Raw genomic sequence first — 14,507 nt, 5'->3', positions numbered from 1 at the left:
GCTCAGTAGCAACTAGAAGAATAACAACCACGCTGAAGCAGCACCCCAATCCGACTAGAGTAAGAACATTTGGAAGGAGGTGACAGTTCTATGACACTTTACAGACTTATAGACTTTTGCTTGAACTAAGTATTAAAGGACTGAGTATTACAGGCATATTTACATGGCAACATCACCTTGCAAGTCCTAGAAGGGTGGAGAGCAATAGTTTGTTGTTGGGGAAGGTGTGTGCTGCAAGAAAGCATTGTATACAAATTTGCTACGCTGTATAGTGTACAGCACTGTGTACAGATTTGCTTTGCTACCAGCCAACCATATTATGTCTTAGTGCAGTGTCAGAAACCAGCCTTATTATTCATCTCTAACAATTGAAGAATCTACTTTCTGATTATAATGCTGCTATTGGTGGTGTTGTTACTCGGACTGTATATTGTTGACCTGTCATACACGCATTTATTATATTTAAACTGTTTACTGGGTGAACTCCTTGAGCACAGTCTACTTATGGAAAATGTGGCATACAAAGAAGGGACTGTTAGATGGAAAATGTAAAAGTCCAGCAGCAGCCGCACGCTTCAAGTAGTAATAGCAGTTATTATTCTTTTTTATACAATTCTCCCTTCCTGAGGAAACGAGGGAGACATAAAAGAATAATAGAAGAGAATCACAGAGTTGGAGGAGCCATTAAGACACTATCAAATTGAATCACCTCTCAGTGCAGAAATCCAAATCAAATCCCTGACAAATGGCTACCTGGCTTGTTTCTTTCATCCAAGGAGGGAGAGCCTCTCTTGTAACTGGTTTTGCCACCCAACTGTTCATACTGCTTAGAAATATCTTCTAACATACAGTTGGAATCTGCCTCCCTTAAATCTTTGTCTGTTTATTAGATTTATACCCCAAAGTCACCCAGTGAACTACCCCAGTTGACAGTGGACTAAAACATGGGTCTCCCTGAAGCCAGGACAACATCTTAACTATTACACCACACTCTCTGATTATCCTGTTTCTCATGCTGTGAAGTGACAGGCCAGAGGTCCTAACCTTCCTCTGAACGACATCTTTTCAGGTGTTTGAAGGCTGTTATCATATCCACCTTTAGAATCCTTTTCTTAAGACTAAACTTTTTCAGTTTCTTCATTTTCTAAAGACTGAAGTCAATTTCTAGTCTTTGGATCATCCTTATTGCCCCTTCTCTGAACCTTTTCCATTTTATCTGAGTCCTTCTTAAGGTACCTAGAATGGATCAGAGTACTCTGGCTAATGCAGAATAAAGTGGAACTATTATTTCCCATGATTTAGAAAGAAGTTCTTATTTATCAGGAACTGTAGCTCTTTGCATAGCCATCTGTGGATTCACCGATATAGGATATGTACCACTATAGTGCCTTGTTTTGAATCTTCTAAGCTTGCAGAATTGCTTGATGGCTGTTCCACCCCTCACATGTCCTAGTTCTTGCCAAACGCCTTCAGTTCCTAAGACCAGCACAGCAGATCCATAAGAACAGTGAAGTCACCCATGAGTGATAAGCTGAGAACATTTATTTATTTATTTATTTGGCTTATAGATTGTTTCATTGCTATTCAATCAATTGCAAAGAATAGCTGCCAAGAACATTCACAAGGTGTCCCATTCAAATCACCCCCAAAACAGATTCACCCATACTACCAGGGCCCCAGGCTAGATGGCAAAGCCAGGGTTTTAATGCCTTATGAAATGTCAGTAGGGTCAGGGCAACTCTAATCTCAGGGGGATGATTTTCCAGAAGGTAGACACCAAGGGAGAAAAGGCTCTCTTCTGTGTTCCCCCAGACAGAACTCTCTAGTGGATGGGACTCGGAGCATCCTTTCCTACCAGATCTAACAGGATGGGTAGACAACACTGGGGAGTTGTCTACCCACAGTCCCATAAGTAACCTGGCCTCAACTTCACTAAAGTTTCAGGAGTCTCTTCATTCTGGGGGGAGAGACAGGATAGGATAAACAAAATATGCTTTAAGGCAAGTTTTTTTTTTACTACTGTCTAATGATTATAATTTCATTATACAATTGAATCACTCCTTCCACATACCTGTTCAGAGGGTTAGATGATCATTCAGAGGAGAGTTTGAGGAGCTAAAGGGGCAAGGGCATTGCTGGATCCTGTTGTTTTTCCATTGATTACTATCTTGGGTCCAACCCAAGGTTCAGAATATTTAATAGTGTTTGATTGCTTAGCCCATCCCCTGATCCAAAAATTAAGCAAAAGGAAGGCACAGCTTTTACTGAGGCAGTTAATGTCAGAAAAAGAAGCAAAATAACCAATTGAGAATACATGGTAACAACATTAATGAGGAAGCTGTTGTTGGTTAGTACAAATATTTCACAGGGCATGTGAGCCTAGAAGGGGTCACCATCTTCTCTGTTCCGGCCATGCTGTGAAACAGGCAACCAAGTTCAGCTTGCTGTAATCCAACCAACGTTCCTGAAGCTGGTTAAAATGGAACTCTTCTAAGGGCTTCTTTACTAGTTAGTATAACAGTCAAGAATTGTAACTGTTCCTGTTATACTGTTCCAATTTTAAATTATCATTATGCTAGTTTATGGTCATTACACTTTTTATATATTATTGTATTGTGGACATTTTATCTTTGTAAATCACCAAGAGTTGTAAAATTGCGGTGGTCTATACAATTTAAGAGATAAATAATAATAAAATAAATAGCACGCCTCAGGTTCTAATGATGGCAACTAAGCTTAGATGGCTTTAAAAACAACCTGGATAATGGCCTCTATCTGCAAACAACTGGAAAGCGCTGTTGACTTCACGTTCTAACTACCCCTGAAGCTAATGATTTTGCGAAGCAGGACACTATGCAAAATGGAATGTTTGATCCAGAAAAGCTCTTATATTCATGCCAACCTTACAAGCATATAAATCTCCTAACTCTGTTTGCCTTCATTTTTAAGAAATTGCTGCAGTAAAGGATTTGCTGCACCAATGGGATGATCTCCATTCTTCTGTAGTCTTTTATTCTTCCTCAGAATCTGCCTAGAGGGTTGGTGGGACTTCTGGAACAGGTTAGGAGACTGCAGAAGTAGGGTAAATTGTTAAAAATAACTTATCTTTCACTAATGTGACCCTGCCTTTGGAAATTATTTGGAAACTTCAATTGGCTCAGAATGCTGCATTCAGTTTTTTGTAAAAAGCCAATTTCAATAGCCTGTGATTCTTAAAGTCACATTGGCTGCCAGTCCTTTTCTAGGCACAATTCACAATGCTAATTGTGAGCTCTATTGTCTTAAAATCAGCTTACCTAAAGGACTACCTTCCATATATGTCTTGGATTTGAGATCTTCTTGAGAGGAAGTTGTCCCTACTTCTGTTTCAGTACTTTGTCCTCAGAAGGTATGTAGAATCACAAAACAGACACTGGATGGAGTCCGAAACTGTCACTGTGCCCCAACATTTCCATGTGCACTGGCTCCACTTATCAAGCACTGAGCTTTACATTTTGAGCCACAAGATCTAAAGGGCTGGTTCTACTCATATTTTGGGGGCATTGTTGCATGATTAGGCACCCTGGCTGTATGGTGAGTGGGGTTTATGTTCATGGAAATGTTAAGTGCATTATCCCTACAGACCTTGCTGAAGAGGGACTGAAGAATAGCTCAGTTCCATAGCACTTCACACCTAAACAGAGTTTGTCTTGCCAGTATTTGACTTGTGCCTGGGAGAGATTTGAGAAAGGGCCTTCTTGGTGGCATCATTTTGCAACTCCCTACAGTGAGGATGGACAACCTGCAGCTCCATAGCCATGTACAGTCCCACAAAATTTAGATGTAGCCCCAAGAATCTCTTAAAAGTGGCCATTGATAGTTTTCAATACAACAAAACAGCAAATATCAATATTAAGTACCAGCAGTACTGAATTAAACTTCATTTAAATAATTTAAATCAATTCTAATTTTGTTCTGGCCCTGACCACTTTGTAGACTTTGGATCTTTACATGCTACTCAAAATCAAGTATATCCCCTCTATGTTTTTTTAACAGAGGACTTCTACCAGCGCACAAATGCTTATTTGTTTAAATCAGTGACTCTACAGCTGGGGCTTTAGTCCATGTTTTCACTGGTATTTTAATGTAATGATGTCAACTAGCTGCTTTTAAAAGTATCTTCTGCAGCTCTTAATTACTTAGTTCACACACACGTACACACACACACACAGACACACTGCTGTTAACTTGAGCTAATGTATAGAAGGGCATATAAATCTAGCAAAATAAAGTATAACAGATAAAAATAAAGGTTCTAGGTACTCAAGACTTGTAAAATGGAATTAGTTTCATTTTCTAGTCTGAAGTGTTACTTCTACATAAATATTCAGAAAACAAATTGTAAAAAAAAATACAATACCAAAAGAGATAGCAGACAGCTACAAAGAGATCTCTCAAAACTAGGAGAATGTGCATTAAAATGTGAAATGTGATGCAATGTAAGAAAGTATAAAGTGATGCAAATTCCAGTTTAAAAAACACCTACAAAACTCTAGTATATAATATAGGCTGGTAGGGTCTGAGCCAGTGGTAACTGATTAGGAAAGGGATGCTGGGATTCTTGCATCAAAAATTCAGATTCTAGTGTTAGGGATGATGAGAACATAAAACTGTCAATGTCACTATGCTTGGAGTGATCACACTTTAAATACATATAATATATAAATCATCAGATATCAAAAAAGATATCGTGGAGCTGAATGGAGTGCAGAAAAGGGCCAATAGGTGTGGTGATGACTGGCAATTTGGATGGCTTTCAAACTGAAGCAGACCCATTTTTGGAGGATAAGACTACCCATGGCTACTAATTATGGTAGACATACATTACTTCCAAATCAGTCTTTTGACAATAACATAGAGCAGGGGCCCCCAGACTCTTCAGCTCATCAACCCCTTCATGAACCCCGATTATTCATTGACCCCCAAACATTTATTATATGAAAATAATTTAATAAATACTACTTTAATAGTACTGCAAACAACAACAACAATGGATAGTCCCATCAACACTTGGGGGTTGATATTGACTGCTTTGGAGAATCATGACATAGAGGAACACAACTGGGGGAAGGCAACTGCACTCACGTCCTACTTAGGGGTGTAAGATCTTGGCAGGTCACTATGGAAAGAGAATGCTGAACCAACATGCCTCTTATACATAAATTAAATATTATGAAGGATTGTAGTACTTCAGCTGAAGGAGAGGGAGCCTCCAGTAGAGGAAGATCTGTATGGCGAGCTAAAAATGCATGATGATATGAGTGATGGATGAGTTTGGGAGGAAAACTCAGTATTTTGTACAAATACCATATATTAGTCAAAAATGTCATTTTCCTTTTAATATATCATGGCAGATGGATCTGTATGACCAGCACTGCAGTATTTAGGTAAATAAAGCCTCTGAAAATATCACCCTTCCAACTGAAAATGTGATTAAGTGAGCATAATTCCCATTGATTTTAATGGGTGGGGACTGCACCATGTGCTTCAAAGTCCTGTGTATGCCTTTAAAATCTGTTCACTATATTTAGAGATAGTTTAAGGGCTATGTGATGTGCTAGTTGCCATGGTAATGACTAGTTTCCTTATTGATTACCCAAATAAAAACTCATATAAACCTATATAACATGTTGGCATGTAATGTTCCCTTGAGGAATCTTAAGTTGCACTTCTTTTCTTTAGTCAATGTTTCTCTCTCATTATCTGGGCTTTTCTAGCATGGAAAAAAAAATAGCACAATGGCTGTGCAAGAGCTGTATTATGTACTGTAGATCAGCATTTGCAAGGGCATTAAGCACACTTTCCTTGTCTATCGCTCTAGTTCTGGGGACTTTTATTTTCTCCAGTATTAAAACCACAAGTTGTCACTGCTGGATAAATGGAATTTTATCTCTAGCGAGCTCTTCAAGTTCAGTTACAGGTGTTGCATGTAGTGGGCACCCTCTGGTCAATGCCTGCATCCTTTCTAATGATAGGTAGAACGTTTTCCACCCATGCCTGTGTCAAATTCAGTTATTCCTATTTTATTTTAATAAATTGGGATGTTAGGAACTAATATCTTCCACACTGTTTGTCTGGGATCATTTATCTAGTTCTTTCTTTTCAGTTAAACAGTGAGCAGCATCAGAAAAGATGCCCTTTGCAGTGTGTGTGAGTATGTATGTGTGTGCACCACTGAGTCAGTGCTGACTCCTGGTAACTGCCTGGACTTGACCCTGCAGTTTTCTTGGCATGATTTTTGGAAGTGGTTTGCCATTGCCTGCTTCCTTGGGCTGAGACAGAGTGGTTGGCCCGAGGTCACCAGCTGGCTTCATGCCTAAGGTAGGACTAGAACTCACGGTCTCCTGGTTTCTAGCCTGGTGCCTTAACCACTACACCAAACTGGCTCTGTACTATAGTTTATTAGTTCTTTACATACTGTATTACTTCCAACTTGGGCATTTTCCCTATAAAGAAAAAGAAATGGGTACAAGGCTATTCTGTGGACTATGGTCATTACGTGGATGCCCATGCTAAACACAGCAAGGATAGTATTTTGGCATTCACTCACAACTGCCTGATAAGCTGTGGCTCAGTGCAAAAATAGTCTTGGCTTAGCTTGTGGCAGAGCAGCTTAACATTAGTAGGGTGACAAAAACAGAAGGAAAAGAAACAAAAGAAAAAGTAAAGTAGCTTCCATGGAACCATAGACTTGAAGAGGAGGATAAGCTGACTATTTTGTATCACAATTCTCTTTGTGAATCTTGTATCTTGACAATAGAGCACTACCACTATCAATTCACTGTAAGGAAAAATATAGTTTACACATTGCCCCTAGAAAATGTGTTACTAATTTTCTGTGTGCAGCGTGCCTCCTCAACTGCAGTGCCTACCCTTCAGAAGAGCATACCCATGAGCTTTGGATGGCTCCCACCCGAATGGCTTTCGGTAAAGCTCTGAAAACCTGGCTCTTTCCCTGCACTGTTTTAGGATTATGAAGACGATTGTAGTTTGGCTCACTTGTCCTACGGCTTTTGTTGTTTTTTACTCTTGCTGTTTGTTTTTGCTTTGTGTGTTAACCCTATGATAACCGCCTGGTGTTGCAACTGCAAACTGGAGGGCTGTACAAACTGCTTAAGCAAACGAACTCAGGAAAATCAATTTTTCATTAGCATATTAATGGTGTCAGCTTCCAATCTGCAAGGTAATCCCTAGATTCTGACTGCAAGAGACAGACATTTGTGCCCATGTAATTATCCAGCTACATTTGCTCAATAAACTATCCTACTGTCTTGACTTACAAAGCTACAGATAAAGAAAATGGTGGTGATTTTCCCCAAAGGTACAGTCATCAATAGATACTTATCTCAAAATAATGAAAGCAAACATATCAAATAATAACATTTAGAATTGTGCCAACAGACTTTGTTTTACATTACTAGAAAAACTTATGATACTTAACAGTGCTACCTTATGCAGAGAGTTTCCTTGTATATCTTAGTTTAAAGCAGGGTTTCTCAACCAGGGTTCCATGGAACCCTAGGGTTCTGCGAGAGGTCACTAGGGGTTCCCTGGGAGACCACGATTTATTTTTAAAATTATTTAAAATTCGGGCAACTTCACATTAAAGAGATAAGTTTCATTCTTTATTTTTAGTTTAAGAACACTGTTAATGCATATCCCTGAGGCCTGAAAAATATTTCAACGGTTTCTTCAGGGTCAAAAGGTTGAGAAAGGCTGGTTCAAAGCCACAACAACTAAACATCCCTGGCTAAGGGAACAGTACATTTCAATGTCTACATGCAGTAGGATAAAAATAATTGTTATTTTTGATTATGTAATTTATATGGCCGCTCAACTTACACAAAAATTGTCCTTAGCACCTGGAAATGTTTGTACTAATGAGGCTCCAATGTTGCCATGGATGTCCCTATGGAATAGACAGTACAGAATGTTTCTATCACATCTGCTCCACATGGTCAGAGTTTTTATTGAGGGCCTGTTCTTATATCTACCCTAAAGAATTGCTGAAGAGAGGATATTAAAACACACTTGGGCAAATATTCTGCAATACCTTGGGAGAGTAAGTTGTGCGAGAGATCATGTCTCCCAGGGATGATTTAACCAAATCTGAACTATTACACCGTCGGAGATTTTATTTTGATCTTCCTGGGTATTCACATTAATAAGCCTCTGGTTCAGTGTCTGTCTTGCTTGATTGTAACCCATTCCCACCAGCATCTGGGGAGCTATAAAGATGGTATAAAAAAGACAAGGGACTAGAAAGACATGATATTTGCAATGGATACAGAAATAAATAAATAAGTAAATAAGTAAAGCAAAAGAAACGGGGGCTGGGGCTGTGATTAACGCAAGTAAACTGGGAGAAATAGGTACTGTGCAATTCCAATTTTCCTTAGTCTTCTTCAAGGCGAACTGTGTTTCAGTTGGGAAAAATAGAGCAAATTATATGTAAAGAGAAATTTGCAGCCTGGATAAACCAGGAGATAGTTAGATAATATATAGCTATTTCAAGACTTCAAGGCCAGATAGACTATATCCAGATGGTGAAAGAGTTTGTGGACATTATTTCAGAGTCACTGTCCATAATCTTTGTGAATTCTTAGCAATAACTGAAATGCCAGAAAGCAAGCAAGAAGCTATAATTAGAAAAGGCAAATCTGGAAAATCATTAATTAATTTACAAATTTTTAAATTGAAGATATTCATGAAGTCTTTACATGAAGGGAAAAAAATAAAATTACGTTATTATCTATAGAATTCTATAGAATCAAATTAGGTTACTATCTATAGGATATCCTTCTTGTGATCAGGGGCCACTAGATCAAAGGCTGCAATAGATGCAGCATGAGAGAGGAGGGTTGTTTTTCTGGGTTCTGATGTTTTCTTAAAATTATGTTAAACCCAGATACTAACATTTCTGTTTATTTACTGCTTTTCTTTCAGCAGGAAACTTGGGGCAATAATAGAGATGCTACAAAAAGTGGTGGTGGTGGTGGTGGAATGTCAGCCTTTAGACCTGCAGATTTCTCAGAAGTAATCCACTGCTCACCCTTATGGATATGAATCCCACATATTAGCTTTCTTTTTTTCATCCTAAATTTCTCTGCACTTAGCCATAATGAACTAACTCAGCTCTAGTTATTAATATGAAAAAAAGGAAAAGCCCTCTGTATCCATTTTTCCCATGCCTTGCATAGGTTATATACATTCCATTCTTACTCTATTTCTTTCTAAACTGAAAAGCCCTAAAGACCATAGTGTCTCCTCCCTTTCAGTTGTAACTTCTCTAGCCTTTAAACATTTGGGTCAGCCCTGTTTTGAACCTTTTTCAGCTCTATTGTTCCAATTAATAAAAGAAGAGAAACATACGTTTGATATTTAGCAGTTAAATTATACCAAGTTATAACTCATAAATTAGATGACAAAATCTAAACAGAATCTAAATGAGAGTATATCCACACAATTATCAGTTTTTCTGCTCTTATTGATCCTGGAGTTTTCAACATCAATATATGAAAAGAGACCTATTGGATCAACAGAAAAATCCATCCATTCTAGCTTTATGCATCCCACATTGTGCAGCCTGATCCTATTAGGAAGCCTAAAACCTGATACAAACAATAGCCTTTCCTCAGTTTTGTTTCACACAAACTGACATTCAGTGGCATTTTAGCACTGAGCCTCAGATTCCAGGAACAACATGACTTGTAGATGGTTTAAACACTGAACACTAAATTCATGGAAGAATCATCAGCTAGTGAAAATCACACTTAATAGCAAATCCCATAATTCAATAATTTTCTCTACAAAATCATTCTTAATCCACTTGCTGTCAGTTTCATTGTGAGAAAATTGATGTCCATCAATTTTTCACAATTTGCATAATTTTATGAATCTCTGATCCTGTCTTGATCATTTTTTTAAAAATGATAAAAATAGTTTTGATGCATTAACTTTTCTCAATAAAAAGGTAACTCTTTGATCATTTCAGTCACCCTTTTCTTCACCATGTGGTGGTAAAATCTCTCCCCCCCCCATACACACATGAGCTGCATCCACTACCAAAACTATAAGATGCCCCACCCCCAATACATGTGAACTGCTTAAAGTGCCCTTGTAAGAAAACATTAACAGCAAGTGGAATTGACTCTGAGTAACAACAGGGGGAAGAATAAGCCAGGAACCTATGGGCCAGTAAACCAAATTATTTATATATTCACTCACCATATCTCAAAGATAGTATAGCTTCATGCTGACCTAGTAGGAAGGGGTAAATAATGAGAAGGTCACCCAGATGGGTTTACCTAAAATACTCCAACATCATGCTGTAATTTACACTGTGTCTGCCTTGTTCTTGTTCTTGTTTTTGGAAAGTCGTAGGCCAAAGGTACTGTATATAAGCTGTGGTTCGGCTTGTGCTTAGGGCCCAACAAGCTGCCAATGCTTTGCTGGGAGTCCAGTGTACACTGTTTTATTGTTTGCATGCTAATAAAATTACGTTGTATCTTCAAAGGTTTTGGCCACAGCAACCTGTTAGAGCAATGTGATGTGTTTTTTCCCAGCACTACAATACTGTTTGGACAAACAAAACTGTTTTCCACCCTTATTCAATTATGTCCTCATTTGGGCTTACTAAGGGAGACGAAAGTGACAATCGTGACAAATTCCCGTGAAAGCCAACAGCAAAGCTTTCACTTTTCTGCTCTTTCATTTAATTCAAGACAGAGTTTATTTTTAAAAACAAGATATACAAGTCCATGCCTTGCATTAAAGTTAAGCACTTTCTTATCTGCATACAAGTTATTCTCTTCTCGTACTTACTAATCACATAAACAAAAAAGGCTTAGAAATACTTCAGAAAATCACTTGAAAGAAAGGAGAAGAACTTGTATAAAATAATGTAGCGAAACAAAGAAAATTAATAAATAAACATGGAATACTACCTGAACTATACTTATTTGTTCAGGAAGTCCCACTGAAATGATATGATTTATCTCCAAGAAAATATGGTTGACTGAGCTGTTAAAGTTCCCCACGCCTACAAAAAGCTCTTGAATGCAGTCCAGTCAGTGTTATTCAAATTTTGAGAATAAGATCCATCCGTCCATCTAAAGGAAGGGTGCTAAGGTCACCAACATGTGCAATTCACAGCTTTTGTTTCATTATAAAATAAATGGTAATGGTCATGCATGCACTCACCGCTTGACAGATAACTGGGTATTTTACACGATTTATTCCACCAGCGAAAACGGCAAAAGTGAGAGCAGTATGGAAACAGAAGTTGAGAAGCATGTGCCAGCCCTTTCTGCTGATTCGAATTGTGCTGTTTAAAGTTAACAAAAACAAAAGAAAAACAAAACAAAACCCCGAAGTCACATGTTTGTTGCAAACAACATCACAGAAATGTGAACAGTATATAGCCAGGTACTCAAACCTAGGACCCTTTTTAGAAGGTCAAAAGTGCTTGACTTGGAATTGTTTCAGAAAGGGTTGAGCCAGAATTGCAATTCTGCCTGAATACAACTTGCTTCTTTAAAGAAAGTATTCTAGAATTGCAGGACCTCAACTTCTGTTGCTATTAAGGTTGTTCTAATCACTGTATTCACTATACTGAATCTTGCCTATATTGACCTCTGAACGTTTCTTAAAACTGTGCTATTCCCTATCTGATCATGACTCAAATGCAAATTAGGGTAAATCATTTGTTTAACTAGGGACTTCAAGGGCTGGTTGACTGGTACCTTGATGTTCTTTGTCTTTGCTATTTTAGCATACCATTAGTCTTTTCAATGTGTAAACAAACCAGAGCTGGAAGCAACTTTTAAGAGGTTATGCAAATGAGCCCTTGGAAAAATAAACTGTCTAGAGAATAACAATTGTAATTTCTACATGGAGGTTAATTAACAAGAAAGTCTATACAGTATTTATTTCTGAAATACATTTTGGATTCACTCTTCCTCCAAAAATCAAAAGGTGTCAGACTAACACGTTTTATTAAAAGGCATAAACAAAAATTGCTAGTTTGATAAACTGCTACCAGGCTCCTTCTGAATTTTGGCTCCCACAGACTAACAGGGCTCTCCGCCTGCTTTTTCTCCAAGGATTTCTAGGCAGTGGGTTCTTAAGCAGCTCTGCACCTGCAGCTATTCTCAGTGTTCCAGCTGGATGAATCCTTATACCAGCCTTCCCAAACGTGGGTCTTTCAGGTGCATTGAACTACAATGTCAACAGCCATAATCCCCAACCAAACCCCTTATGGGAATCACAATCCAACAGATCTGGAATGTGCCAGGTTGGGGGAGGATAATTGTAGCATTGTCTGGACTAAACAAGGAAATAGATGAAAGAAGGATATTCTGCAGATCACGTTGGCATACTAAGAGAAATGAAAAGAGGGTTGCTGGTATTGCTCACAGACCATAAGGGTATGAACTGAGCCTTATTCAAGCCAAGAACCACTGGAGGAAATAGCATAATAAACAGATTAATAGCCAGAGAAAATGCATGTTATATATGGGCCATCATGCATGAGAAGAGTGTGCAATTGATAAACTGCAGACAAAACCAGACACATCAAGCATTAGTTGCTTCTCATTTTGCTCTAGTGGTTAAGGCACCAGGCTAGAAACCAGGAGACCGTGAGTTCTAGTCCCACCTTAGGCATGAAAGCCAGCTGGGTGACTTTGGGCCAGTCACTCTCCCTCAGCCCAACTCACCTCACAGGGTTGTTGTTGTGGGGAAAATAGGAGGAGGAAGGAGTATTAGTTATATTCCCCGCCTTGAGTTATTTATAGAAAAATAATAAAGGCGGGATAAAAAAATCTTTAAAAAATTATATTTTCATAGTTCAGTCACAATGCCAATTACTTTAACAAACACATGAAATTATATCCATGTGCAACTAACAAAATTCATGCATTCTTGTATGTGCATGGAGAGCTTGCATATTTGAGAAAGTCTATACAGAGAAACATAGATAAGAGCTCACCATAACATTATCCCTATTTACACTAGAAGAAAAATATTTACGTAGCAGATCAGATTTATAACTAAATCAGGCCTGGCTTATTGAGAACTGTGAAACTAAATGTAAGTAAAAGATTGGATACAAGAGAGGTTGGGGGCAGTGGAAAGAAGAAAAAAACATAAAAATCTCCATACTTCTCTTCTTCTAAGTATCACAGCTACTCCTGGCATCAGCATTTGAAAAAAAAGGTGTTCTAGGGATGGCATTTTGGAGAGTGGGAAGGGCAGAAAGAAGTTATTGTTTAGAATATAAAAAGAAATTTAGATACTGTGAAAGTAGCTCATATCCAAGTATACTCAAGAAAAACCTGTGGAAACCTCTCCCATCTTCACTTTCTTAGGCAGAAGAATGTCTTAGTATTTATATTATTAACAATAATATAAATATTTCTTTCTTAAGCAGAATAGAAATATTTATATTATTTACATAAACCATCACTGAGCCCTGACAAACTGGAGAAGAAAGCTCAGATATAATTATATGTATGGAGAGCATCACTGGTGAATTCGACCTCCATTTGCAACAGCAGAAAATTTCTCCAAAATTGTCAGAGCATTTGCAATAATGGAGGGTGGAATCTTATCTGTCATTCCACCCTCCTTCCCAGCCTCTGGGTGTACATGTGTGTGTGAGTGTGTGTGAAGAAGAGGGGGAGAGAGAGAACATCCATGTGAAAGCAAACTTTGGATGCTCTAAATAGCATTTGAAGTGCCTCGATGTCCTCAGTCTTTCCCATACACATACCTCTTCTGCATTGGGTTAAGAGAGCTATTTATGGAAGTGATGAAGACGGAAATTGCATATACTGTAGTTATGAACTCCCATTTACCAGATCTCTTCCAAGAATTGGACTGGGGAAGGGGAGAGAAGAAGAACAGTTTAACACACCTTTTTATGTTCTAAAGAAAAGAAGGGGGTGAGTCCACTTAATGTTAACAATCTGCATCTCTCTTCTTACCCGTGATGCACAATATAGGTGATAATTGAAGCAAAGAGGCACAATAACATGACTGCTGTACATGCATAAACCACAGGGTGCAGGAACTCCCCTGGGTACTGGGATAGGGGCCACACCGTCTTCTGATCCTGTCAAACAAGGAAAGTGAAACAAATTAATCACTGCAATACTTGCCTTCTATGTAGAGTGACACTAGTTTCTTTCAAATGAAAGAGCAATGGTCCAAAAGTCTGCATTCTCATCTGGACTCCTTGTCCTCTTTCAACTGACTATGGCTTCTAATGAGTTCCTTGAACCTATGTGTGGACGAGGAACTGAAGTAAACTCAAAGATCCTTATCACAACTGTAACCTGTATGTACAAGCTTGTGATCAAAGATGGCCCAATGGTTCTTTCTTATATTAGGATGTGTACATTTCTTTTTATACCTTTCATGTATTTCTTACAAATTTACACTGCATTTTTACATCCTTCCTATAT

The 14,507-nt window shown here is 38.3% G+C and overlaps 1 protein-coding gene across 1 annotated transcript in view; it reads right to left on the bottom strand.

The window, feature by feature from the left end:
• Positions 1-14,507, bottom strand: part of ADGRA1 (adhesion G protein-coupled receptor A1) — a 286,630-nt gene that overhangs the window by 53,723 nt on the left and 218,400 nt on the right. Inside the window, exons 13-14 of the mRNA XM_063307368.1 lie at positions 14,028-14,155; positions 11,242-11,365 (exon numbers count right to left, since the gene is read on the bottom strand). Of these exons, the coding sequence (XP_063163438.1) occupies positions 11,242-11,365; positions 14,028-14,155 (252 nt within the window). The remainder of the gene's footprint in view (positions 1-11,241; positions 11,366-14,027; positions 14,156-14,507) is intronic.

The sequence above is a fragment of the Candoia aspera genome, chromosome 6, assembly GCF_035149785.1.
Source record: "Candoia aspera isolate rCanAsp1 chromosome 6, rCanAsp1.hap2, whole genome shotgun sequence".
In the NCBI taxonomy this organism is placed as follows: domain Eukaryota; kingdom Metazoa; phylum Chordata; class Lepidosauria; order Squamata; family Boidae; genus Candoia; species Candoia aspera.
This window is presented reverse-complemented; position numbering and strand designations above follow the sequence as displayed.